Source organism: Colius striatus, chromosome W (genome assembly GCF_028858725.1).
Source record: "Colius striatus isolate bColStr4 chromosome W, bColStr4.1.hap1, whole genome shotgun sequence".
Classification (NCBI taxonomy): Eukaryota; Metazoa; Chordata; class Aves; order Coliiformes; family Coliidae; genus Colius; species Colius striatus.
Window position 1 is genome coordinate 41,327,512 of NC_084789.1, and position 25,624 is coordinate 41,353,135.

A 25,624-nucleotide genomic window follows, 5' to 3' on the forward strand; every position below is an offset into this window, starting at 1 on the left:
GCGGAGGGGAAGGGGAAGTGAGGTGGGTCCCGGCAGGCACGGCGGGAGGGCGGCGCGGGCACGAGGCCGCACCGGCACCGGCAGCAGCGGCGAGAGGGGTGAGAGGGGAACGGGACGGGAACGGGAACGGGGCTGGGGATGGAGCTTGGGAACGGGACTGGGAACAGACTGGAGATGGACTGGGACTGGGACTGGGAACAGGCTGGAGATGGGCTGGGGACGGGAACGGGATGGGAATGGGGTTGGAGATGGGCTGGGAATGGCACTGGGACTGGGACCAGACTGGGGATGGGATGGGAACAGGGTTGAGAATGGAGCTTGGGAATGGGACTGGGAACAGGCTGGAGATGGGCTGGGATTGGGACTGGGACTGGGATTGGACTGGGGATGGGAACAGGGTTGGAGATGGGATGGGACTGGGGCTGGGGATGGAGCTTGGGAATGGGACTGGGACCAGACTGGAGATGGGCTGGGATTGGGACTGGGATTGGACTGGGAATGGGAACAGTCTGGAGATGGATTGGGATTGGGCTGGGGACAGGATGGGAACAGGGTTGGAGATGGCATGGGAATGGGGCTGGGATCAGCCTGGAGCTGGGAACAGGCTGGAGATGGGCTGGGATTGGGACTGGGACTGGGAATGGGATGGGAACAGGATTGGAGATGGGATGGGAACAGGGTTGGGGATGGAGCTTGGGAATGGGACTGGGAACAGGCTGGAGATAGACTGGGATTGGGACTGGGGACAGGAATGGGATGGGAATGGGGTTGGAGATGGGCTGGGAATGGCATTCGGACTGGGACCAGACTGGGGATGAGATGGGAACAGGGTTGAGAATGGAGCTTGGGATTGGGACTGGGATCAGCCTGGAGCTGGGATCAGCCTGGAGATGGGCTGGGATCGGGCTGTGGCTGGGAATGGGGTTGGAGATGTGATGGGTTGAGAATGGAGCTTGGGAATGGGACTGGGATCAGGCTGGGGAAGGGGAGAGCCCGGCACAGGGTAGGTGCCAGTGCCCTGGGGCACAGCAGGGTGGGCATTGTCCCAGGGGGTAGGTGCCAGTGCCCTGGGGCCACCACAACTCCCTGCTCCCCTCCCCACAGGTTGTGCTGACTGACTGACAGCAGGTCCCGGCCCCAGCATGGGCAAGAAGAGCAAACTGGGCAAGAGCCGGCGGGACAAGTTCTATCACCTGGCCAAGGAGACTGGTGAGGGCTGCAGGCTGTGCCCTGCCAGCAATGGGCTGCTCTGGGCAGGGCTGGGCACGAGCTTTGCTGAGCTGCTTGGGTGTAAAGATCTGTGGGCAGTGGAGGTAAATGCAGTTGGTGTCACGAGTGGTGTCAGGGCTCAGTGCTGGGGCCACTCCTGCTTCACATCCTATCAATGATCTGGGTGAGGGCATCCAGGGCACCCTTAGCAAGTTTGCAGCTGGCACCAAGCTGGGTGCAAGTGTGGCTCTGCCTGAGGAAGCTTTCCAGAGAGATCCACACAGGCTGCATGGCTGGGCCCAGCTCAGTGCCATGAGTTTCAGTGACACCAAGGGCTGGGTCCTGCACTTGGGCCACAACAACCCCCAGCAGAGCTACAGGCTTGGGGAGGAGTGGCTGGAAAGCTGCCAGGCACACAGGGACCTGTCAGTGTGGGTTGGACAGGAGGCAGCAGCGTGCCCAGGTGGCCAAGAAGGCCAAGGGCATCCTGGCTTGGCTCAGGAACAGAGTTGTCAGCAGGAGCAGGGAGCTCTGAGCTCAGCTTTGCTGAGGCTGCACCTCAGATCCTGTGTCCAGTTCTGGGCCCCTCTCTACCAGAAGGACATGGAGGTGCTGGAGAGGATCCAGAGGCTGGGCTACCAAGCTAGGAAAGGGTTTGGAGCATGTCTCAGCTGAGGAAGGGCTGAGGGATCTTGGGCTGTTGAGCCTGGAGAACAGAAGGCTCAGGGGAGACCTGGCTCTCTCCAGCTACCTAAAAGGCAGCTGCTCCAGGTGGGGTTGGGCTGTTCAAGCAATAGAACAAGAGGAAATGGTCTCACATTGCACCAGGGCAGGTTCAGGATGGGTGTGAGGAGGAATTGCTTTGGTGCCAGGGCTGTCAGGCACTGGAACAGCTGCCCAGGGAGCTGCTGGAGTCCCCATCCCTGGAGGGGTTTCAGAGCTGGGTGGGTGTTGCACTGAGGGCAACGGGCTGGTGGCTGATAGGGCTGAGCCAAAGCTGCACCCCATGAGCTGAGAGCTCTGCTGCAGCTGCCAGGATTCAAGCTGTGCCCCCCTGTCCCTCCCCCAGGCTTTCGCTCCCGCTCCTCCTTCAAGCTGCTGCAGCTCAACAGGAGGTTCCAGTTCCTGCAGAGGGCTCGGGCGCTGCTGGACCTGTGCGCAGCCCCCGGCGGCTGGTGGGTGCTGCCCTCCCTCTGCCCCCACTGCCCTGCCTCCTGGGGCTTTGCTGCCCTTGTGGCTCTGACCCCAGAGGCCTCAGCTCAAGCTTTCCTTCCTCTCTGCTCTCTCCAGGTTGCAGGTGGCATCTAAGTTCATGCCAGTTTCCAGCTTGATCATTGGTGAGTGCTGGGACTGGCAGGGGTGCTCTGGGGACAGGGAGCTCCACTGCAGCCCCTGGATGTGGCCAGAGCAAGAGGTTTGGGGGGGTGTTGGTAGGTGGAGAAGGTGGGTGGGGAGGCTGTGAGCCCAGTTTTGAGGAGCTGTGATGTTCATATCCCTTCCTTACCCCAGGGGTGGACTTGGTGCCCATCAAACCCATCCCCAACGTGGTGACGCTGCAGGAGGACATCACCACGGACAAGTGCCGCCAGGTAGGGACCCAGCAGCCCTGCCCTGGGCATCCTGTGCCAGGCTGAGCCTCAGCAGCTCCCCTGCCTGCCATGGGAGGGGTGGGCATCACCCTGCTTGCCATGGGAGGGGTGGGCATCACCCTGCCTGCTCTCCTACTTGCTATGGGAGGGGTGGGCATCACCCTGCCTGCTCTCCTGCTTGCCATGGTTGGAGTGGGCATCACCCTGCTTGCTATGGGAGGAGTGAGCATCACCCTGCCTGCTCTCCTGCTTGCTATGGGAGGATGGGCATCACCCTGCCTGCTCCCCTGCTTGCTATGGGAGGAGTGAGCATCACCCTGCCTACTCTCCTGCTTGCTATGGGAGGGGTGGGCATCACCCTGCCTGCTCTCCTGCTTGCTATGGGAGGATGGGCATCACCCTGCCTGCTCCCCTGGGGCTCTCTCAGGGCTGGGATGAAGAGAGGGGGCTGAGCTGAGCTGCTGGGGCTGGAGGGTGCTGCCTGTTGGCTCCTGCAGAGAGGGATCAATGAGTTAAAGCCTCATCCCCATCACCCCTCAGGCCCTACGCAAGGAGCTGCAGACCTGGAAGGTGGATGTTGTGCTCAATGATGGAGCCCCAAACGTGGGAGCCAGCTGGGTGCATGATGCCTACTCCCAAGGTGAGACCTGCCACTGCCTTGGACACCCCAATTTGTGCTGTGGGATGGGGACAGCTCCTTTGACAGCTCCTCTCTCCCCTTGCTCCAGCCAACCTGACCCTCATGGCTCTCAAACTGGCCTGTGAGTTCCTCTGCAAGGGGGGCTGGTTCATCACCAAGGTGTTTCGTTCTCGGGATTACCAGCCACTGCTCTGGATCTTCCAGCAGTTCTTCCACAAGGTCCAAGCCACCAAACCACAAGCTTCTCGAAATGAGTCTGCTGAGATCTTCGTGGTGTGTCAGGGTGAGCAGCCAGAGGGGAAACCTGCAGCTGCAGGGCCTGAAGGAAGGAGAGAGAGAGAGAGGGAGGGAAGGATCAAAACCCAACCTACTGATAGTTCTCCTTCTTCCATCCCAGGGTATCAAGCTCCAGATAAAATTGACAGCAAGTTCTTTGACCCCAAATATGCTTTCAAGGAGGTGGAGGTTCAGACCAAGTCTGTCACTGAGCTGGTCAGCAAAAAGAAGCCCAAGGTATGAGCCAGGTGGGACACACAGGAGTGGAAGACACTGGGCTAAGCAAAGTTGCATCAGGAGGTGAAAGGGATGGGGGTGGGAGGTGGTGGAAGAGGCAGGTTTGGGGGAGGTTTGGAGCCTTAGAGAGCAGTGACAGGGAAAGGGGGATGGGAGTTGTGCTGGACCAGAAACATCTGAGTGGGTTTGTGTCTCTGGGGGATGCCTTTAGGACACAGACCAGCAAAGGGCAATGCAGTGGCACAGAGCTGCCCCTTCCCTGGGCCAGAGGTGGGGCTGAGCCCGTGGGGCTGAGCCCATGGGGCTGCCCACTTGCCCTCGGCCCTGTGGGCACGGTGAGGTGGAGGCTGCAGCAGGGCAGGGGTGAGGTGGCATCCTGCTGCCTGTGCCCTGGCACAGCTCATGCAGCTCCTTTCCTCCCTCAGGCAGAGGGTTATGCTGATGGGGACACCACCCTCTACCACCGCTTCACCCTCATGGACTTCCTCAAAGCTGCCAACCCCGTGGATTTCCTCGCCAAGGCCAACGAGGTGGGTGCTCAGAGCCAGGGGACACCTGGGTGCCACCTGCCACGTCCCCAGCAGCACAGAGCAGACCCAGTTGGCCCAGGGCTCCTTTCCCCATGCTGAGGGGAGGCTCTTTTTGGCCTGTAGATCACGCTGGGGGATGGGGAGCTGGAGCAGCACAGCTCCACCACCGAGGAGCTGCGGCAGTGCTGCAAGGACATCCGTGTGCTGGGACGCAAGGAGCTCAGGTACCAGGGGGGCACTGGGCTAAGGGCTGTTGTGCCAGGCCTTGGGGGGTTGCCTCTGACACTCTGCCCTCCCCCACAGAGCTCTGCTCAACTGGAGGACCAAGTTGAGGCGGTTTTTGGCCAAGAAGCTCAAAGAGCAGGCAAAGGAGGTGGATATCAAGTAAGAACAAAAGGGGTGGCCCTGGTGGGATGGGCCTGGCTTGAGGAGGGATGGTCTGAGCTCCTTCCTTTTTGGCAGCCTGAGCTCTGGGGAAGAGGAGGAAGGCAAAGAGGAGGAGAAGGAGGAGAAGAAGACGTCGCCAAAAGCCCCAGCCGATGAGGTGGGGAAGGAGGAAGAGGAGGAGGAGGAGGTGGAGCTGGCATTGGCAGAGATGAAGGCCAAGGAGCTGGCAGAGCTAAAGAGGTAAAAGGATGTCAGAGGTGGAGAGAGAGAGGAGCATGGGGAGGCTCCAGCTGTGGGCACAGAGGGTGGTGGGGCAGAACCTGCCCTGCTTTTGTCAGCAGAGGGTTTGGTGGGTCTTGGGCTCGTTGCTCCTCCAGGCAGCTGAAGCTGGGGCATTTGGCACCCAGGGGGCTGTGGATGAGCTGAGGGAGGGGGATGTGCATACTGAGGAGGTGTGAATGGTGAGGAAAGGGACAGCAAAGCATCCTCCCTTTGCCTCCAGAAAGAAGAAGAAGGTGCTGAGGGAGCAGCGGAAGCAGCGCGAGCGTGTGGAGCTGAAGATGGACCTGCCCGGCGTGTCCATCGCCGACGACGGCGACACCAGCATGTTCTCCCTGCGCTCCCTGCACAGGACCCCGGTGGGTGTGGGGCAGGGGGAGGCCAGCCTGGCCCAGCCTGAGGGTTGGGGCACTGCTGGGTATGTGCCTGAGGAGCTGGGGACTTCTGGCTTTGAGTTTCTGACCTTGTGTTGCAGCTGCTGAACGAGATGAGCCGTGGGGACATGGCAGCAGCAGATGCTCTGCTGGAGATGGGGCCTGGGGATGATGATATTTACATCTCAGACCATGAAGGTGATGATGATGATGATGATGTGTCCTTGGCCAGTGATCTGGATCCAGAGGAGCTGCTTGAGATAGAGGCTCGTCAGCGGCGGCTGGAGAAGGAGAGGAGAGAGCAGGGGGGAAAGAGGTGAGGGTCTGGAGGGGCTTCCCTGGGGTAAAGGCTTCCTCACCCTGCCTGGGGTCACACATCCTGCTGCTCCTTGTCCCAGGGCAAAGCCTAAGCAGAAGGAAGAGGAGGAGGAGGAGGATGAAGAGGAGAATCCTCTGCTGGTGCCTCTGGAGGAGAAATCGGTGCTGGAGGAACGACAGACCAGCCTGTGGTTTGGGAAGGTGAGGCTCAGTGGGCCCAGAGATGCCAAGGCAACCCCTGCCCCAGCTCTGCCCTGTGTGCCCTGACCTGAGCCCCTGCTCCCTGTGCCCAGGACGCCTTTGCTGGCATCGAGGATGATGCAGATGAGCAGCTGGAGCTGGGCCAGTCACAGCTATTGGCTGAGAAACAACGTGAGGCTCAGAAAGGTGAGTGTGGGGGGCACAGAGGGGCAGCCCCACAGCCCAGGCTGGGCTCAAACCATGCTGGCAGCAGGGCTGGAGAGCTCCAGGGCTTGTTTCCAGCCTCTTTGGCTGCACAGTTAATAAACCATGCTGGCAGCAGGGCTGGAGAGCTCCAGGGCTTGTTTCCAGCCTCTGTGGCTGCACAGTTAACTGAGTCTTTAGAGGAACGATGTGCAATAGGGTCTGGCTCAGCCCTTTCTCACCTGAGAGTTCCTTTTCTCCAGACAAAGCACCAAAGAAAGGGCAGAAGGTGGTGGTGGTGCCCCAGGAGGAGGATGCAGCCCAGCCCCTGCCTGCTCCAGCCACAGCCCCTGGGGCAGAGGAAGCTCTGGATGCTCAGAGCAGCGACGATGACAGCAGCAGTGACGAGGAGAGGTGAGGGCTGAGAGGAGGGAGCAGGGGGGATGTCTTCCCTCAGCCCTGGGGAGTGGGAACCCCAGCCCTGGGCAGCTGGGAGGTGAGGACACCAGTCCCTGGGAGGTGGAGACCCTAGCTCTGGAGAGCTGGGAGGTGAGGAACTGAGCCCCAGGGAGCTGGGGACTCTGGCCTTGAGGAGCTGAGAGATGGGGACCCCAGCCTCAAGGAACTGGGAGAAGAGGACTCCAGCCCTGGAGAGCTGGGAGGTGAGGACCCCAGCCTCAAGGATCTGGGAACCCCAGCCTTGGGGAGCTGGGAGGTGAGGACCTCAGCCCTGAGGAGCTGGGACATGGGGACCTTAGCTCTAGGGAGCTGGGAGGTGGGGACCCCAGCCCTGGAGAGCTGGGAACCCCAACCCTGAGGAGCTGGGAGGTGGGGACCTGAGCCCCAGGGAGCTGGAGACCCCAGCCTCAAGGAGCTGGGAGGTGGGGACCCCAACCCTGGAGAGCTGGGAGGTGGGGACCTCAGCCTCAAGGATCTGGGAACCCCAGCCTTGGGGAGCTGGGAGGTGAGGACCTCAGCCCTGAGGAGCTGGGACATGGGGACCTTAGCTCTAGGGAGCTGGGAGGTGGGGACCCCAGCCCTGGAGAGCTGGGAACCCCAACCCTGAGGAGCTGGGAGGTGGGGACCTGAGCCCCAGGGAGCTGGAGACCCTAGCCTCGAGCTGGGAGGTGGGGACCCCAACCCTGGGGAGCTGGGAGGTGAAGACCTCAGCCTCAAGGAGCTGGGAACCCCAACCCTGAGGGAGCTGAGAACCCCAGCCTTGAGGAGCTGGGAGGTGGGGACCCCAGCCCTGGAGAGCTGGGAGGTGGGGACCTCAGCCCTGAGGAGCTGGGACATGGGGACCTGAGCCCCAGGGAACTGGTGACCCCAGCCTCAAGGATCTGGGAACCCCAGCCTTGGGGAGCTGGGAGGTGAAGACCTCAGCCCTGAGGAGCTGGGCCATGGGGACCTTAGCCTTGGGGAGCTGGGAGGTGGGGACCCCAGCCCTGTAGAGCTGGGAGCCCCAACCCTGAGGAGCTGGGAGGTGAGGACTCCAGCCTGAAGGAGCTGGGGAGTGGGGACCCCAGCCCTGTAGAGCTGAGAGCCCCAACCCTGAGGAGCTGGGAGGTGAGGAGCCCAGCCTCAAGGATCTGGGAACCCCAGCCTTGGGGAGCTGGGAGTTGGGGACTCCAGCCCTGGGAGCTGGGAACCCCAACTCTGAGGAGCTGGGACATGGGGACCTTAACCCTGAGGAGCTGGGAGTTGGGGACCCCAACCCTGTAGAGCTGGGAGCCCCCCAACCCTGAGGAGCTGGGAGGTGAGCAGCCCAGCCCTGAGGAGCTGGGACATGGGGACCCCAACCCTGTAGAGCTGGGAGCTGGGAACCCCAACCCTGAGGAGCTGGGAGTTGGGGACCCCAACCCTGTAGAGCTGGGAGCCCCAACCCTGAGGAGCTGGGAGGTGAGGAGCCCAGCCTGAAGGAGCTGGGGAGTGGAGACCCCAACCCTGTATTGCTGAGGACCCCAACCCTGAGGAGCTGGGACATGGGGACATTAACCCTGAGGAGCTGGGAGGTGAGGAGCCCAGGCTGAAGGAGCTGGGAGTTGGGGACCCCAACCCTGAGGATCTGGGGAGTGAGGACCCCAACCCTGAGGAGCTGGGAGCCCCAAGTCTGAGGAGCTGGGACATGGGGACCCCAACCCTGAGGATCTGGGGAGTGGGGACCCCAACCCTGAGGAGCTGGGAGGTGAGGAGCCCAGGCTGAAGGAGCTGGGAGTTGGGGACCCCAACCCTGAGGAGCTGGGGAGTGGGGACCCCAACCCTGAGGAGCTGGGAGCCCCAACCCTGAGAAGCTGGGAGCCCCAGCCCTGCGTGTTCCCCTTCAGGCCGCTGGTGGCAGCGGGGCAGAAGCGGGGCCGCGCCGAGCCCGGCGGCTTCGAGGTGGTGCCCATCGAGGACCCAGGTGAGCTGGGGGTACTGTGTGTGCCCAGGGGGTGCCCCAGCAGCCCCTCTCTGTGGCTGTGGGGCAGGCTGAGGCCACATTCCCCAGCCCTTCACCTGTTCCCCGTGGTGCAGTGAGGAGAGCCCAAGTGCTGGACGCCGAGGGCCTGGCGCTGGGCTCCGTCATCGCCACGTCCAGCAAGGCCAAGCGCGACCTGGTGGACGACTCCTTCAACAGGTAACCCTGAGGGGAGGCCGAGCTCAGGGAGCCCCTGCTCGGCTCCACACTCACCCCAAAGCCTCCCCATGGCCTCAGGTACTCCTTCAACGAGGAGGAGGGCGAGCTGCCCGAGTGGTTCTGGCGGGAGGAGCAGCAGCACCGGCGCAGGCAGCTGCCTGTGGACAAGCAGACGGTCGAGGCCTATCGGCAGCGCTGGCGCCACATCAACGCCCGGCCCATCAAGAAGGTGGCGGAGGCCAAGGCCAGGAAGAAGAAGAGGGTGAGTGAGGCTGTGGGTTTCAACCCCTCAGGCCTTGTGTGGGTTTTCCCATCCCTGCTCGTGCCTCAGCCTCGTTTGTGCCCTCGGGCAGATGCTGAGGAAGATGGAGCAGATGAAGAAGAAGGCCGAGGCCGTGGTGAGCACGGTGGACATCTCGGAGAGGGAGAAGGTGGCTCAGCTGAGGCGGTGAGTGGGGATCCTGGCACGGCTGGGGATGCCCTCTGCTCCCCAAACAGGAGGGATTCAAGAGGAAACAGCCTCCAGGTGCCCCAGGGGAGGTTGAGGATGGAGGGAGCTGGGGGTCAGCCTCTGCACCCCAATAACAAGAGGCAACGGGCTGCAGTTGCCCCAGGGGAGCTGGGGGTCAGCCTCTGCACCCCAGTAACAAGAGGCAACGGGCTGCAGTTGCCCCAGGGGAGCTGGGGCTCAGCCTCTGCACCCCAGTAACAAGAGGAAACAGCCTCCAGGTGCCCCAGGGGAGGTTGAGGATGCAGGGAGCTGGGGGTCAGCCTCTGCACCCCAGTAACAAGAGGCAACGGGCTGCAGTTGCCCCAGGGGAGCTGGGGTTCAGCCTCTGCATCCCAGTAACAAGAGGCAACGGGCTGCAGTTGCCCCAGGGGAGCTGGGGCTCAGCCTCTGCACCCCAGTAACAAGAGGCAACGGGCTGCAGTTGCCCCAGGGGAGCTGGGGGTCAGCCTCTGCACCCCAGTAACAAGAGGAAACAGCCTCCAGGTGCCCCAGGGGAGGTTGAGGATGGAGGGAGCTGGGGGTCAGCCTCTGCTCCCCAGTAACAAGAGGAAACAGCCTCCAGGTGCCCCAGGGGAGGTTGAGGTTGGAGCTGAGGCACAACTGGTTCCCTCAGAGGGGTGTCAGCCCCTGTGCCAGGCTGCCCAGGGAGCTGGGGGAGTGCCCAGCCCTGGAGGGATCCCAAACACACAGAGCTGAGGTGCTGAGGCCATGGGGTAGTGCTGGGCTGGGCAGGGTGAGGCCAGGGCTCAGACTCCAGGACCTTAAAAGCCTTTTCCAGCCACAGTGATTGTGTGATCCTCCCCCATCCTTCCCCTCACCTGCCCTGGCTGGAGTGGGGTGGGTGAGCACCCTGGGGCACCAGAGCCCTTTGGGGTCTGAGGTCCCCAGGTGCTGTGCAGCACCCAGGACCTGCTGAAACCTGGGGCATGGCAGGAGCTGGAGTCCCACTTGGGGATGAATGGGGGACAGCCCTGAGCCTCCATCTCCCCCAGCTGCTGTGATGGATGTTGTGCTGGGCCCTGTTGCTGTGCTGTGCTGGCCCTGCAGCCACCCCACAGAGCGTGCTGAGGGGTGTCAGAACCACCCCAGGGTGGGGTGTGAGAGACACCCAGCTGGACACCCCCTCAAAGCCAAAGTGGAGCAGCTGAACCTTCATTGATGTCCCTTGCCTTTCCCTTTCTCCCACAGCATCTACAAGAAGGCTGGGCTGGCCAAGGAGAAGAGGCAGGTCACATACCTGGTGGCTAAGAAAGGAGTGGGACCCCGTGTGCGCCGGCCTCGGGGGGTCAAAGGCCAGTTCAAGGTGGTGGACAGTCGCCTGAAGAAGGATGTGAGGGCTCAGAAACGCCAAGAGCAGAAGAAGAAACGCCACAAGTGACGTGGGATCAGCTCCAGCTTTGGCTAAGGACAGGTTCCTGCCTTTCCCCTACCTTCCCCCTGGCCCCCTGCCTCAGCTTTGGGCTTGGCCTTGATGGGATGTTGACCCATGGGGCAGGGAGGCTTTGGCTGACCTTAGCAGCACAGGGTGGATTCCCCCAGCCCAGGGCCCACAGAGGGGTTGCAAGCTCCCTGGGGCCTGGTTGGTGGCAGGACAGTGGGTGCAGAAGTGAGGGGGCTCTGCACAGAGCAGCTCCTGGCTTCCAGCACGATTAAACCTGCTCTGAGGCAGCACCAGGATGTGTTGTGAGTGCCATGGGGGTGAGAGGCTTGTGCTGTGAGCTGCCTGCTCTGTTTGGTAGAGAGGGGAGAGTGGATGGAGGGATATCCTTGTCCTGCCTCCAGGGTGATGCTGAGGACACCATGGCTGTTCATCAGGGCCATGGGCTGGTCCAGGCCCATGGGGTGGATGTGCACTGGGTAGGGGAATGTGGAGGGTGAGGAGTAGCATGGGGAGGGGACACCTGAGTAGGGGAGGAGCACAGGGACCTCCTCACCAAATCCCACTGCTCCCCTCTGGCTTCTCAAGGCAGAGGCCACTTGGGTGTTTCCCAGCCCTGGGTGCTCTCTGCAGAGCTACAGCACCCAAACCTTCCCCCATCACCTTTGGGAGCCTGCCCAGGGCACGGACCACCCAGCCAGGCCCTTCTGAGCTGTTGGACTTCACAGTTGCTCTTCTGTGCACTTACACCTTGGCCTTAAGGCAGGGCCAGACCTAACCCACCCCATTGGAACCCTGCCCAAGGCTCCTCTCACCCCATGCAGACACTGGGGTGTCCCCAAGGGAAGGAGATGAGTCCCCTCAGCACCACACACACACCTCACACCAGGTAAGGGCTGTTTAATCTCACACCCTCAGCATCAAGGACTCTCTTCCCATGTGGTAACATCCCCCAAGACCCCTCCCCACAACCCACCCCACCCTCTGTGCTCTGGAGCCCTCCCCAGAGCCAGCTGCAGCTTGCAGGAGCCCCTGGCAGAAGCCACCCAACAAGCCCATGGGTGAATCCCAGCATGAGGAACTGGTGCAGTGACCCCCCTCCCCAGCAGCCACCCAGGCTGCCAGGGTTTGCATCCCAGGGCCAGACACTGCTCCAGGTTCAGGGGAGACAGGCAGAACCCCAGGGAGGGGATGCACAGTCACAGCAAAAGGGTTTAGGGGCACTTTGCACTGTTTTAGGGTGCTGCTTGGGCCCCATCCTGCCTTGCCCTGCTTCCCCTTGCACCAGGGCACCCTCCTGCTCTCCCAGGTCTGGTGGGCACATCCAAGGTGGGGGGGAAACACAAAGGGACAGCATGGCCCAGCTTCTGGCTGTGGCACCTCCCTCATTTCCCCCAGGGGCTCAGTCCTTGTGCCTGGTGGCTGCTGGGGGCTGTGTGCTGCTTGGCCCTGGGGCTGCTCAGCGCTGCTGCCCAGCTCTGGCTGCACACAGCCCAGCCAGGGCATCAGCCATGGCCTGCCAAACAGCCTCTGTCAGCCCTGGCACATCCTTAGGGCTCAGGCCCTGGGTTTCCACCCTGGGGAGGACTCTGATGGTACATGTCCCTGCAGAGAGAAGGGAGAGGCTGGGCCTGCTGTTAGATGAACCCACCACCAGCAGCAACAACCAGGTCTCCCCCTTCCCACCTCCATCAGCATCACTTGTGTGTCACTGAGACCTTCAAGCCCCAGGTGCCTCATCCCTCCCCCCAGCTCTGCCTCCTGCCACTGAGGCTTCTGAGCCATCACTTACCAGAGGTGAATTTCTTCTCCTTGGAGCTGAAGAAGTCCCAGTATGGAGAGATCACAACAGGGAAGATGGGAACCTGGAGGAGATGGAGGCTCAGGGCTGTCCCCCATACAGATTCATCCCCAAGTGGGACTCCAGCAGTCCCAGCCCAGCACTACCCCATGGCCTCAGCACCTCAGCTCTGTGTGTTTGGGATCCCTCCAGGTCTGGGCACTGCCCCAGCTCCCTGGGCAGCCTGGCACAGGGGCTGACACCCCTCTGAGGGAACCAGTTGTGCCTCAGCTCCAACCTCAACCCCCCCTGGGGCAACTCCAGCCCGTTGCCTCATGTCACTGGGGAGCAGAGGCTGACCCCCAGCTCCCTGCATCCTGCTGCCAGGGAGCTGCAGAGAGTGCTGCTGTGTGCCCTCAGCCCCCTGCTCTCCATGCCTTTACCTGAGCCTTCACAGCCAGGTGGAAAGCCCCACGCTTGAAGGGCAGCATGGACCTGCTCTGGTTCCTCGTGCCCTCGGGGAAAATCCACACTCGGAGCTGGGAGAGAGGGGGAGACGTGAGCATGGAGCCTGCCCTGGCAGCTCTGTCAGCAGCCTGGCAGCTCTGGGAGCTCTGCTCAGCACCCTGGGAGCTGTGTGAGCTCTGCTCAGCACCCTGGCAGCTGTGTGAGCTCTGGTCAGCACCCTGGCAGCTGTGTGAGCACCCTGGGAGCTGTGTGAGCTCTGCCCAGCAACCTGGGAGCTGTGTGAGCTCTGCCCAGCACCCTGGGAGCTGTGTGAGCACCCTGGGAGCTGTGTGAGCTCTGCCCAGCACCCTGGCAGCTGTGTGAGCACCCTGGGAGCTGTGTGAGCTCTGCCCAGCAACCTGGGAGCTGTGTGAGCTCTGCCCAGCACCCTAGGAGCTGTGTGAGCACCCTGGCAGCTGTGTGAGCTCTGCCCAGCACCCTGGGAGCTGTGTGAGCAGCCTGGGAGCTGTGTGAGCTCTGCTCAGCACCCTGGCAGCTGTGTGAGCTCTGCCCAGCACCCTAGGAGCTGTGTGAGCACCCTGGGAGCTGTGTGAGCTCTGCCCAGCACCCTGGGAGCTGTGTGAGCACCCTGGGAGCTGTGTGAGCTCTGCTCAGCACCCTGGCATCTGTGTGAGCACCCTGGGAGCTGTGTGAGCTCTGCCCAGCACCCTAGGAGCTGTGTGAGCAGCCTGGGAGCTGTGTGAGCTCTGCTCAGCACCCTGGCAGCTGTGTGAGCTCTGCCCAGCACCCTGGGAGCTGTGTGAGCACCCTGGGAGCTGTGTGAGCTCTGCCCAGCATCCTGGGAGCTGTGTGAGCACCCTGGGAGCTGTGTGAGCTCTGCCCAGCACCCTGGGAGCTGTGTGAGCTCTGCCCAGCACCCTGGGAGGTGTGTGAGCACCCTGGGAGCTGTGTGAGCTCTGCCCAGCACCCTGGGAGCTGTGTGAGCACCCTGGGAGCTGTGTGAGCTCTGCCCAGCACCCTGGGAGCTGTGTGAGCTCTGCCCAGCACCCTGGGAGGTGTGTGAGCACCCTGGGAGCTGTGTGAGCTCTGCCCAGCACCCTGGGAGCTGTGTGAGCTCTGCTCAGCATCCTGGGAGCTGTGTGAGCACCCTGGGAGCTGTGTGAGCTCTGCCCAGCACCCTGGGAGGTGTGTGAGCACCCTGGGAGCTGTGTGAGCTCTGCCCAGCACCCTGGGAGCTGTGTGAGCACCCTGGGAGCTGTGTGAGCTCTGCCCAACACCCTAGGAGCTGTGTGAGCACCCTGGGAGCTGTGTGAGCTCTGCTCAGCACCCTGGGAGCTGTGTGAGCAGCCTGGGAGCTGTGTGAGCTCTGCTCAGCACCCTGGGAGCTGTGTGAGCAGCCTGGGAGCTGTGTGAGCTCTGCTCAGCACCCTGGGAGCTGTGTGAGCACCCTGGGAGCTGTGTGAGCTCTGCCCAGCACCCTGGGAGCTGTGTGAGCTCTGCTCAGCATCCTGGGAGCTGTGTGAGCACCCTGGGAGCTGTGTGAGCTCTGCCCAGCACCCTGGGAGCTGTGTGAGCACCCTGGGAGCTGTGTGAGCTCTGCCCAGCACCCTGGGAGCTGTGTGAGCATCCTGGGGGCTGTGTGAGCTCTGCCCAGCACCCTGGGAGCTGTGTGAGCACCCTGGGAGCTGTGTGAGCTCTGCCCAGCACCCTGGGAGCTGTGTGAGCACCCTGAGAGCTGTATGAGCTCTGCCCAGCACCTTGGGAGCTGTGTGAGCTCTGCCCAGCATCCTGGGGGCTATTTGAGCACCCTGGGAGCTGTGTGAGCACCCTGGGAGCTGTGTGAGCTCTGCCCAGCATCCTGGGAGCTGTGTGAGCACCCTGGGAGCTGTGTGAGCACCCTGGGAGCTGTGTGAGCTCTGCCCAGCATCCTGGGAGCTGTGTGAGCACCCTGGGAGCTGTGTGAGCATCCTGGGAGCTGTGTGAGCTCTGCTCAGCACCCTGGCAGCTCTGTGAACTCTGCCCAGCACCCTGGGAGCTGTGTGAGCCCTGGCCCCCCTCCCAGCCCCAGCAGCCCTCACGTTGTCCCTCCTCAGGGCCGTGGCTGTGCGGGAGATGACGTCGATGGCGTCGTCTCGTCTGTGGCGGTCGATGAAGATGATGCCACTGAGCCAGCAGGCCCAGCCCACCGTGCCCATGTAGAGCAGCTCCTTCTTGGCAATGGGCACACAGCGCTCAGGAATGACCTCCACCATGCCTGGAAGGTGGATGGGAGAGGTGAGGATCCAACCCTGCCTGGCAGTACCCAGAAGCAAGCCAGCACGGGGCTGCAGGGAGCCAGCATCGTGTTCCATCCTCCCACAACACACCCAGAGCCCTGAGCAACATCCCAGCAGCATTTCTGGCTTATTCCTGCCACAGGACCCTGGATTAATCCTGCTTCTGGATAAATCCTCCCCAGGGTGATCTTGGTCTACCCCTGCAGCACCCTAAAAGCTGCCTGTGCATGGATGAGCCACCCCCCACACACACCCCCACCCCCCAAACCCTTCCTTGCACGTACCCAAGAGGTCAAGGGAAGCTTGGTGGTTGCAAACTATCACATAGGGCTCCTTGGTGTTGAGATGCTCAGAGCCCCACACCTGCATCTTGATGCCATAGAAGCGTTTGAGGGGCAGGATGGCAGCACGCAGGAGCCTAGGGCAGAGGAACACACGTGGGGAGCAGATCCAGAGCACTGGGGGAGTCTCCAGCCTTCCACTATCACTCAGTGCAAGATGGGCCAGCCCAGAGCTGCTCTGCACAAGCCAACAGGGTGTCCCAAGGTGGGTCTGTGTGGGCTGAGTGATGCTTTGCTTGCTTTCAGGCACAACTGGAGGCTGCGTGGCTCAGGGCTGACCTTGCCAGCACACCCAGGCTGACACCAGCTGCTCCCTCCCTGTAGATGCTGCTGAAGAACAGGCAGCACAAGCTGGTGGCATTGAGAATGAAAGCCCATCTGCCTAGGGATGATGGGAAAGCAAGAGATGGAATATCTGCCTGCAGGCAAGGTGCAAATCATCACATCCCAGTGAGGGCAAGTGCCACTGGTGAGATGAGCCTCCCCCTGAGGCTTCCCCATGGGCACAGCTGGGGCTGGGTGGGAGGGCTGGACACACAGACCCCAGGCTCTCAGAAGATGGGACACACAAAGGAACAGTCTTGAGACAAAGAGGGCTCACAGGGAGGCAGATGTCTCCAGGGGTTGTCCAAAGCAGTGCAGGCACCAAGCTTTGGGCAGCAGCTGGAGGGGGAAGAGAAGCAGAGCAGAGGAAACCAACTCAGCTTCTATTCATCAGGGGACATCACAAAGAGCAGCTTCCCTGCAGTGGCAGGGAGAGACACAGAGTCATTTTGGGTGGAAAAAGGCTTTTAAGCTGCTGCAGCCCCAGCCCAGCACTACCCCATGGCCTCAGCACCTCAGCTCTGTGCCTTTGGGATCCCTCCAGGGCTGGGCACTGCCCCAGCTCCCTGGGCAGCCTGGCACAGGGCTCACACCCCTCTCAGGGAAACAGTTCTGCCTCAGCTCCAACCTCAACCTCCCCTGGGGCAGCCTGAGGTTGTTTTCTCTTGTCCTGTCACTTGGGAGCAGAGCCTGACCCCCAGCTCCCTGCAGAGTGCTCCTGTCTCCTCTCAACCTCTTCTTCTCCAGGCTACACAACCCCAGGTCCCTCAGCTGCTCCCCCATCAGATTTGCTCCCTAGAGCTTTCACCAGCAAAGAGATGGAGGTTCCATCTGTGCAGATGGGAAGGGGGAGCAAGGAGGAGTAAGTGGCAGCAGCCAGGGAGGGTTGGACAGGAAGGGTAAGGTCAGGATGGCAGAGCTGATGAAGGGTGATGCTCAGTATGAGAGGAATGGAGTGAGGATGGAGCAATGGGGATTGCAGCATCCCCAGAGTGCAGATAAAAAGCTGCCACGCTGCTGGGTGTTGAAATGCAGCACTCAGGCAACCCACAGCACCAAGAGAACCTGGGCCAGGGTCTAGTGCTTGCTCACAGGGCAGGGGACAGGGAGGGATGAGAAACAGCTTAGGAGAAAGCAGAGGCAAACCCAGAGGAGGAGGAGACATGGTGCACAGGAGACAGCAAGGGCTCAGCACCAGGGAGGGATGAGAAACAGCTTGGGAGGAGAGAGCAGAGGCAAACCCAGAGGAGGAGGAGGAGACATGGTGCACAGAGGGTAGCAGAAGCCCACCCCTCCTTTGGGAGCCACAGCCTCAGAGATGCCCATGTGTGCAGGGAAGCAAAACAACTGGTGCCAATGCCCTGGAGCCAGGATTAATGGCAGGGACAGGCTGCAAGCCGGAGGCTTGGGGATTTGGAGGCTGAGGAGGAGCTGGGCTGGGTGTGCTGCTCAGGAGGAGGAGGAGGAGGAGGAGGAGGAGGAGGCTGCCAGGTGCTGGTGGCAGGGTGAGTCACGGCCACGTCACGCCAGTGCCACCAGCTCTGAGTGGGGGATGCTTTTCCTTTCACCCTGATGTAATTAATCCCCTCCCTCCTGCTATGCTGCCACAGCCAGGAATCCAGCACCAGGGTTGCAACACCCTTCAAAGCCACCTCCTTCCTCTGGGGCTGCTGTGCTCTGGGCTGCCAGCACTCCCCTGAGCAGGGCCAGGGCTGCATCGTGCCCCACAGCTGCTGGCACCCAGCCATCCCACAGCCTGGCACCCAGCCATCCCAGAGCCTGGCACCCAGCCATCCCAGAGCCTGGCACCCAGCCATCCCAGAGCCTGCCAGTGGCTGCACTGCCAGGGAGGTGGCAACAGGCTGCATTTGCATCCTGCTGGTGGTTGTGCCTTCAAGCCTTTGCCAAAAGCCACCCAAGCTTTGCCTGTCACCCACCCAGCTGCTGACTTGCTGTGGCCAAGAGGGATCCCTCTCTGCTTCACCCTCCAGTCCTGAGCCAGCTGCTCACCTCCAGCAGCCTCCCTGGCCATGGCCAGCACCTCTTCCCCGTAGCACAAGATGCTGATGTCCCTTTGCATTGCCACATGGACAGAACCACAGCCCTGGCTGTGGCTGCAGGGCTCAAGCAGTGGCCAGCACAGAGCTGTGCCTATGCACCAGGCAACATGTGGATGACAAAGGCCCTCCCAGGCTAAAAGCCAGCAGAGCTGTCACCCACAGGAGGATCCCTGCTCTGGGCACCTCTCCTGGCACCACAGAGCAGCAGCAGCTTGTTCTGATCCACAACCATCACTAAGGCTCATCCCACATCCCTGCTGATCCCCAAACCTCCCCCTGCACACTCTCAGCTCCTCAACCAGGAGCTCCCCAGTTGCAGCCAAGGCTCCAGGAGCTCCCCAGTTGCAGGCAAAGCCCCAGGAGCTCCCCAGTTGCAGGCAAAGCCCCAGGAGCTCCCCAGTTGCAGGCAAAGCCCCAGGAGCTCCCCAGTTGCAGGCAAAGCCCAGGCATCTCCAGCCCAGAACACCCCCAGGGCCACACTCACCTCATGTTCTCCACAGAGCGACCTCGAAAAGCCACCAAAGGGGCCAGGAGCGTGGCCATGGCCACCACCCAGCAGTTGAAGAAGGCCACCTTGCACAGGTAATGGAAGGTGGCATTGTAGCAGTAAAGCAGCAGGGCTGCCAAGGGAAGGAGGAGCAGCAGCCCTTGGAGGAGCAGCACGGCCATGTGTGGCAGCAGGAGGGTGCTGAGGAGCTCAGCCTACAGCCCAGGGAGCAGAGGGAGTGACAGGGGGATGCTGAGAGCGTGGCAGGGCAATGGGCTGGCTGAGCAGAGCAGAGTGTGGGTGGTTGGGGCTGGCCCAGGGGAAGCTGCTGTGTGCATGTCACCCTGAGGATGGGCTGGCTCAGGCAGCAGCCAGGCTGCCCCACCAAAGGGTAGAGAGGGGTGATGAGTCAATGGCAGGGACCCTGAGTCACCCTGTCACTGCTGACAAGGGCCCTCCCAGGCTAAAAGCCAGCAGAGCTGTCACCCACAGGAGGATCCCTGCTCTGGGCACCTCTCCTGGCATCACAGAGCCTGAGCCTGGGGTGGCAGCAGCTGGTTCTGATCCACAGCCATCACTAAGGCTCATCCCAGACCTCTGCTGATCCCCAAACCTCCCCCTGCACACTGTCAGCTCCTTGCACAGGAGCTCCCTGCCAGCACTGCCCAGTAGCCCCCAGTCTGGGCTGCAGGAGCCCCTCTGCCCTTCCCCTGCCATCTGTCCCCAGGGTGCAGGTGATGCCATGGGGGTGTGTGCCCTGCCAGCCCCATGCTGAGGGCAATGCCAAGGGCAATGCCAGCCCTGCGTGCAATGCAGCTCCATGCTGAGGGCAGTGCAAAGGGCAATGCCAAGGGCAATGCCAGCCCTGAGGGCAATGCAGCTCCATGCTGAGGGCAATGTCAAGGGCAATGCCAGCCCTGAGTGCAATGCAGCTCCATGCTGAGGGCAATGCAAAGGGCAATGCCAGCCCTGAGCTGAGGGCAATGCAGCCTCATGCTGAGGGCAATGCCAGCTCCATGCTGAGGGCAGTGCCAGCCCTGTGCTGAGGGTAATGCAAAGGGCAATGCCAGCTCTGAGCTGAGTGCAGTGCAGCTCCATGCTGAGGGCAATGCCAGCTCCATGCTGTGGGCAATGCCAGCTCCATGCTGAGGGCAATGCCAGCCCCATGCTGAGGGCAATGCCAGCCTCATGCCCCACTTGGCAGCCAGGGGCTGCATTGCATGAGGTGTTTACAGGGCTGCAATTAGCACCCACAGGCCTCTAATTAGGCTCCCCTTCCGCTCTGCTGCTTCCACACTGGGCACACAGGCTGGGGGCCAGCCCTGGGCTGCCCTTTTGGGAGCTCTGAGCTTGCTTTGCCAAAGCAAGTGCTTGTCATGGCAGAGAGCATCCCTTTCCCTCCACTCTTCCTCCCTGGCCCTGCTCCACGTGGCTGCAGGTGCCTCTGGCTTCAGTGGCTGCCTGATGCTCTCCAGCTGTCCCAGTTCCACCAGTGTGACCCCAGCAAAGGCTCCAGGGTTTCTTTTCCCCTGAGAAGCAACTCAAAGCAGCAGGCAGCTGCTCCCTCAACACCCTCCTTCCCCCAGCAGTGGGATGGGGAAGGAGAATCAGGGGAAAGAAATGTCAGGCTCGTGGGTTGGGATGGGAACAGTTTCACAACTGCACTGGGAGAGCATCATCAGGCCATGAATCACAAAGCACAGCAGCAGCATTGCAAGGAGAAGCAAGAACACAGCAAGAGGGAGGGGAGGAGAGCCAAGGGATGCCCCAGTGCAGCCCCTGCCTGATGCCTGGGCTGTGGTTTCCCCTCCCCAGCACTTTTCCCCCCTCCCAGTTGATGGGCTGTGGGGTGGCATAGATCCTTGGTTAGATGATGTCAGCTGTCCTGGCCATGCATCCCATGTCCCCCCTCACTGGCAGGGCAGGGCAAGCTGGGCAGTGCTTCCCTTGGGCAGCAAATCCCAACAGCAGCCTGTGAGCAACATGATTCTCACCCCCAAAAGCCAAAGCCCAGCTGCTAGGGAAGGGAATTCACTGTATCCCAGCCCAAAGCAGGGCAGTGATGCAATGCCCATTGCTCCATCCTCCCATTCCTCTCGTTATTCTCATATTCAGGCTAAGCTTGGGCCACATCTGGAGCTCAACCTCCCTGCCCACCCCATGCCAGCTCACTCCTCCTCCTCTTTCTGGCTGTGGAAACCTTTGTGCACCAGCCTGCTTTGGCACCAAGGTCAGCTTTGCTGGGGGATGCTCTCCTTCCCTGCTGCTGGGCTTCTCCCACAGGCAGAGCTGCTTTCCAACAGGACTGTGCCCCCTCCACGTTTGGGAGCTTCTCCTCCAGCTTCAGGCTGAGTTTTGCTGCAGGGGAGAGATGTGCCTGTGCCAGAGCACAGCTTGGTGCTGAGCTCAGGGAGGATAAACCTTTCCATTGGGAGCCCAGGGGAGAGCCAGGGCAGTGTCCCAGGAGGGGATTGAAGGTGCTGTTGCTTGGGTACCAACATGCTCTGAGCTCCAGCAGCCCTGAAGTCTCCTGCCAGCAGCTCTGCTTGTGAAGCTGGGATCAGAGCAAGGCTGTTGCCCCTAAGTGAGGCTGGAGAGGTGGCAGAGGCAGCCCATTCTGCCTCCCAGCAGCTTCTCCACACACCCCCCAATCCAGGGCTGCAGGAGGCTCATCCCCCCCAACACCACACAGCCTGGAGAGAGCTCTGCATCCAGGCTGCTTAATTACAGAGGCTTCATTAGTGACAGCAGGACACTTTCTTAACAAAGCCAATTAATGACAGGCTGCTTGGAGATCTGAAAGGGCCTGATGAAGACCAGGACCATGTGGGCTGCCATCACTCCCCTCCCTCCCCTCACACAAGCTCGTGGGGACACAGAGCAGCTGGTGCCATGGTAGAGACACATGTGCCAGGGCTGGGCTGGCACAGCAAGTGTGCCAGGGATGTGCCCTGTGCAGAGCATGGAGAGGAAGCCTGTCCCTGCTGGGGCTCACACTGGTCACCTGGGGTTTGGTGCCAGGCTGACACCCTGAGCCTTGGAGAGGGTTGTTGTGGGGAGGAGGTAAATGCACCCAGCAACATGCACTGAGGGCATGAAGCTTCCTCTCCATGGAAGGCTGGGGATTGTGCAGCACCACTGCTCAGCACCCTCAGGATCATGCTGGGCTCCAGGGCTGGGATGTGCAGGAGGGATCTGTGTTGGGCCAAGTGGAGCTCACAGCCTCTCCTCCACCACGTCATAGTACTCTGCAGGGAGAAAAAGGGACCTGGAGCATGGGCAAGGATGTAAGGAGCAGGGAGAGCTCAGGCTTTGAGCAGGGGCTGCCCAGTCCATGCCCACTGAGGCTCTCCTGGAAGGGCAGGGGGAAGAGCAGGTCCTTACCTGAGGCTGGTGGGACGTTGGCTCCCACTGTCCCTGTGGCACTGGGGGGTGGAGGGGGAGGCACAGCACTGCTGGAGAGGAGCAAGGGGAGGAGTAAATGCCAGCCTGCCACTGTCCCCTGGGGCCTCAGGGACAGCACACAGCCCCATGCTGGGTGCCATGGGGCAGCAGCCTGGCTACTCACACCTCCTGATCCTCGGGCAGCCAGCCCGTGCCCAGCGGCGCCTCAGCCTGCCCTGGCACTGCCCACGCCAGGAGGGGAGCAGGCCTGGGGTAGGGGAGGTAGTGGTGGTGGAAAACCACAGCCTCCTCTTCCTCATCAGTCTCCAGAGGCATCACCTGCAGGGATGAAGAGGCAGAGCTGTGCCACAGCCCTCGTGCTCCCCAAAGCAGCACCCAGAGAGCTCCCAGCCCAAAGCAGCACCGAGGGAGGTGCCAGGGAGCTTTGCTTGGCTCCAGGGGCTCTGCCAGGCTCCAGCTGCTTGGCTCCAGCCCCATGGGCAGCCAGGGAAGAGGGAAACCCCACCTCAGAAGGCTGCTGGGAAGAGGCAGTGTGGTGAGAGGTGGGAGGGTGGGTGTGGGTGAGCTGGTGGGCACTGGGCAGGCGGCACAGGAGGGGCAATGCCTGGAGATGCCATCTGGCAGTGAGAGGCAGCTGCCTGCAGCCCAGCTCTCAGCCCTGCTGGGAAAGCAGCCTTTGCCTCACCCCACAGGGATGAAATGGTTGAGAAGGTGTTGTGAGCCCTTGCAGAGCCATCCTGCAGCCCAGTGCTGCCCGTGCCAGGAGGGGCCTGGCTCTGCCCAGCACCCCGAGGCAGCTGGGTGGGCTTTGTGCTGGGTCAAACCCACACACAGAGCCCTAAAAACCCCAAAGGGCTGCAATCATCAGCCAGGTTCTGCACCCACAGTGTCCTGAGCAGCTCTGGGAAGGTCCCTTTGCCCCATCTCTTTGGTTCTTTTGGTTCCTTTGCCCATGCAGCATCCTTGGCCCTTACCTGGGCAGCATCTGGGGCTGGCCCAAACCCAAAGGCCATGAGAGCTGACACAGCCAAGCTGTTCATCACCACCTGGTGCATCTGGGAGCTTTGAATCATCATCAACTCAATTAAATCTGCCAGAGAGTAAGAGGCTGGGAGTCAGGGAGCATCCCCCAAACCAGCCCAGACCTCAGGGGTGCCAACCCCCCCCAAAACCCATCCTATGGGGCAGCACAGCCACTAAAGCACGGCACCCCAGCCCTTCCCCTCCCTGCCTGCCCCCCACCTCAAAAAGGCTGCAAGAAGAGGCTGAAATGAAGCTGCTTGGAAGGCTGAGGGTGTCTACTCACCTCCCTGGAGCTGTGGGGCTCCAGAGGGGGGGCTGGGGGTCACCAGGGTCCTGGGAAGCTGCTGGAGGATGAGCAGCGGCTGCTGTGGCGGCTGGGTGGGCACCTGAGGGGCAGGAGGGGAAGGGAAAGCCAGGCTGGCAGCCAAGGAGGGGGGACAGGAGGTGTTGGCAGTGTTGGCACCCAGGGGGAGTAGGGAGGAGAGCCTCAGGGGGCTTGCACTGAACCTTCTCTGTGTGGGGCTGCAGCTGTGCCAGCCTGGCTGAATGGTGCCCAGCCCTGGGGCCACGTCCCTGTGCCTGCCCAGGCTCTCCAGGGAGCAGGGTGGCATTTTGCTTTGCCAATCCAGCCCCTGGCACCCAGCCCAGCCCCTCTCTGCTCCCCAACCCCCCCATTTCCCCCCCTTACCCCTTTGAGCCTTGACCAACCCATCAACCCAGAGGCAGAACCTGCTCTCCACGCCTTACCCTGGGTGGGATGATGTAGGTCCCTGCTGAGGGGTCCCCCCAGACCCCATGGGGGTGCCCTGATGCTCCCACCTCCATGGCTGGGGCTGGCACAGGGCACTGGGGCTGGCACAGGGCGATGGGGCTGGCAGAGCTGCTGCAGGGCTCGTTGCTATAGCTGCTGGGGCTAAACAAAGCCTCCCTGGAGGTTTGGCCACTGGGAGAGTGGCCCTGGGCTGCTTTTCCCTGCAGTGTACCCCAGGATAAGCCTCCCCCTGCAAAAGGCTGTGGGGAAGGGGTGCTTTGGGCTCCATTCTCAGGTTCCCAACCCCACTTGGACACGTTCCTGTGCCCCCTGAGCCAGGGGAAGCTGCTGGAGCAGGGGCTGGGGCAGCTCTGCAGGACCCCTCCAGCCTCCAGCACATGCTGCTCTCTCTGCAGGGGCCCCTGCTTGCAGCACACACACACTGAGCAGCAGCAAGGTTTGGCACAGGAGCTGAGCAGCAGAGCAGGAGCTGCCAGGGTGTGATGGGTGGCTGGCAGACAGGGAACACGGGGCTGTGCTCTGCTATGGCCCAGCAGCAGTGACTCACTCAGCTGCCCTCTGGTAAGTGGGGGAGGACAGCCAGGTGACAGCCCATCCCTTGTGCCAACCCCCTTTCCCAGAGCCAATTTGGAGCCAGAGAGCTTCCCCAAATGAGGAAACAGGGGCAGGAGGCAGTAACCTTGCCTAAGACTCAAGGAAGGTGAAGTAAGCAGGACTGAGGCAACACATCCCCCAATAATCACTGCTGGCTCCTAAAGGACATAAACCAAACCAGTCCAAAAACCAGTTTGGCATTGCACTTGAAGCCAAAGCCCAGAGACAGGGCAGCCACTGGGCACCTGGGCACACACCTCTCAGGGATGCTCCTTGGCTCCAGGAGGAGAAGTGAGTGAGGTTTGGAGAGCTAATTGCAAACACAAAGTGTCTCTTCCACTTACCAGGAGGTCTCATGCTTCTAATACCTCGAGTCCCATCTTCATCCTGAGCCCCAGGGCATCATCCAGTGTCCTCTGGGCTCTGAATCATCCTCCTCAGACTGTTTCCTCCTTGCAGGGCTTCAAATGAAGAAGGGAGGCTGGGGCCAGCCTCCTCCTCTGCTGTCAGGTGGGATGGAGGTAACACAGTCACATCCAGCCCTTGGTAAATGAGCCTTTGCTGCTTGCAAAAGGATTGTTGCAAGTGGCTCAATCTGCCTGGGAAATGCCTCAGTCAGCTGCAATGCCAGGCAGCAGCAGCCCCAGTGCTGGGCTCCTGGGAGCAGCCCTGCCTGGAGGACATCCCTCTGGGAGCTTCCCCAGGCCTTGAGCACTGCCACAAAGCCTCAGAGCCACTCCCAGCCAAGCCCTTGCTGCCAGGGATGTGCCCAAGGCAAACCTTCCCCTCCCACCCCCTGCAGAACACCATCCCCACTGCTCTTGCCCAGCCAGGTGGCATCCAGAGGTGGCTGGAAGGTGCCCTGTCCTGGGGGTACCCTGGGGACAGGAGGTGTTTTGGCTGGAGCCATTGGGTGGCACTGCTGCCCCACACACCATGGGCACTGACACCTGATGCAGCCCCAGCCCTGGGCACACACACACACAGCCTGCAGGGACCCTGGGCACAGCCAGGGGCTTGCTGCCTGCTGCCCCAGCTGCCAGCACACAATGACTCTGCCCAGGGCCCTGAGAGCACCCAGGGAGTGAGGTGAGGGGGTTCCAGGGCTGGGGGGGGTGTGGGCAGCCAGCCCCATGAGTGTCCAAGGAGCCAGGAGGGATCCCCCCAGGGCAGCCCTGGGCTCAGCATGGATGGGGAGGGGGCTCAGGGCTGGGAGAGCTGTGCCTTTGCCTGCTGCTTTGCTCCCTGCCTGCATGGCTTGCACCCAAAGTGCTGTTGGGAGGACCCCTGGGCACCCCAAGCTCCTGGTTCCAGCTGGCCTTTGGCTGGTGTTGGGGGCAGAGCTGTGCCTTTGTGCCTGTGCCC

General features: G+C 61.8%; 3 protein-coding genes across 4 annotated transcripts; 1 reads left to right on the forward strand and 2 right to left on the reverse strand.

Moving 5' to 3' along the window:
* Positions 1-80: 80 nt before the first annotated feature.
* Positions 81-11,012, forward strand: LOC104562255 (pre-rRNA 2'-O-ribose RNA methyltransferase FTSJ3). Of its 2 annotated transcripts, none has more exons than XM_062016997.1 (22): positions 81-98; positions 1,105-1,209; positions 2,279-2,384; positions 2,500-2,546; positions 2,719-2,798; positions 3,339-3,438; positions 3,527-3,721; positions 3,836-3,951; positions 4,377-4,481; positions 4,605-4,705; positions 4,785-4,865; positions 4,944-5,108; positions 5,371-5,506; positions 5,623-5,837; positions 5,920-6,040; positions 6,133-6,226; positions 6,487-6,637; positions 8,548-8,624; positions 8,738-8,840; positions 8,919-9,102; positions 9,194-9,288; positions 10,540-11,012. In XM_062016997.1, the coding sequence occupies exons 2-22, from the start codon at positions 1,143-1,145 to the stop codon at positions 10,727-10,729; spliced, it is 2,529 nt and encodes an 842-aa protein (XP_061872981.1). In that variant the 5' UTR covers positions 81-98; positions 1,105-1,142; the 3' UTR covers positions 10,730-11,012. The 2 variants fall into 2 exon arrangements, with proteins under 2 accessions (XP_061872981.1, XP_061872980.1); XM_062016996.1 differs by lacking the exon at positions 81-98 and adding an exon at positions 890-1,003.
* Positions 11,013-11,388: 376 nt separating this feature from the next.
* LOC104561440 (1-acyl-sn-glycerol-3-phosphate acyltransferase alpha-like) lies at positions 11,389-18,647 on the reverse strand. Its single transcript, XM_062016578.1, has 7 exons — positions 18,463-18,647; positions 15,538-15,671; positions 15,056-15,231; positions 12,953-13,048; positions 12,522-12,594; positions 12,218-12,334; positions 11,389-11,402 (listed from the first exon to the last, which is right to left on the reverse strand). The coding sequence occupies exons 1-7, from the start codon at positions 18,645-18,647 to the stop codon at positions 11,389-11,391; spliced, it is 795 nt and encodes a 264-aa protein (XP_061872562.1).
* Positions 18,648-21,539: 2,892 nt separating this feature from the next.
* On the reverse strand, positions 21,540-24,616 carry LOC133628434 (proline-rich protein 29-like). Its single transcript, XM_062016580.1, has 7 exons — positions 24,604-24,616; positions 23,641-23,726; positions 23,177-23,279; positions 22,845-22,960; positions 22,034-22,188; positions 21,850-21,920; positions 21,540-21,713 (listed from the first exon to the last, which is right to left on the reverse strand). The coding sequence occupies exons 1-7, from the start codon at positions 24,614-24,616 to the stop codon at positions 21,682-21,684; spliced, it is 576 nt and encodes a 191-aa protein (XP_061872564.1). The 3' UTR covers positions 21,540-21,681.
* Between the last annotated feature and the right edge of the window lie 1,008 nt (positions 24,617-25,624).

Bases quoted from the DNA above. Each gene is read 5' to 3' on its own strand.
- LOC133628434 (XM_062016580.1), bottom strand. The intron at 22,189-22,844 runs GTAAGGGCCAAG...TCATCCCTGCAG, and splicing joins CAGCCCCAGATGCTGCCCAG to GTGATGCCTCTGGAGACTGA. The intron at 21,921-22,033 runs GTGAGTAGCCAG...GCTCCTCTCCAG, and splicing joins CTGCCCGAGGATCAGGAGGT to CAGTGCTGTGCCTCCCCCTC.
- LOC104562255 (XM_062016997.1), top strand. From the start codon at position 1,143: ATGGGCAAGAAGAGCAAACTGGGCAAGAGCCGGCGGGACAAGTTCTAT. The intron at 5,838-5,919 runs GTGAGGGTCTGG...TCCTTGTCCCAG, and splicing joins AGAGAGCAGGGGGGAAAGAG to GGCAAAGCCTAAGCAGAAGG. The intron at 8,625-8,737 runs GTGAGCTGGGGG...CCCGTGGTGCAG, and splicing joins GGTGCCCATCGAGGACCCAG to TGAGGAGAGCCCAAGTGCTG.
- LOC104561440 (XM_062016578.1), bottom strand. From the start codon at position 18,647: ATGGCCGTGCTGCTCCTCCAAGGGCTGCTGCTCCTCCTTCCCTTGGCA. The intron at 13,049-15,055 runs GTGAGGGCTGCT...CCTCTCTCCCAG, and splicing joins CGGCCCTGAGGAGGGACAAC to CTCCGAGTGTGGATTTTCCC. The intron at 12,595-12,952 runs GTAAAGGCATGG...CATCTCCTCCAG, and splicing joins ACCTGGCTGTGAAGGCTCAG to GTTCCCATCTTCCCTGTTGT.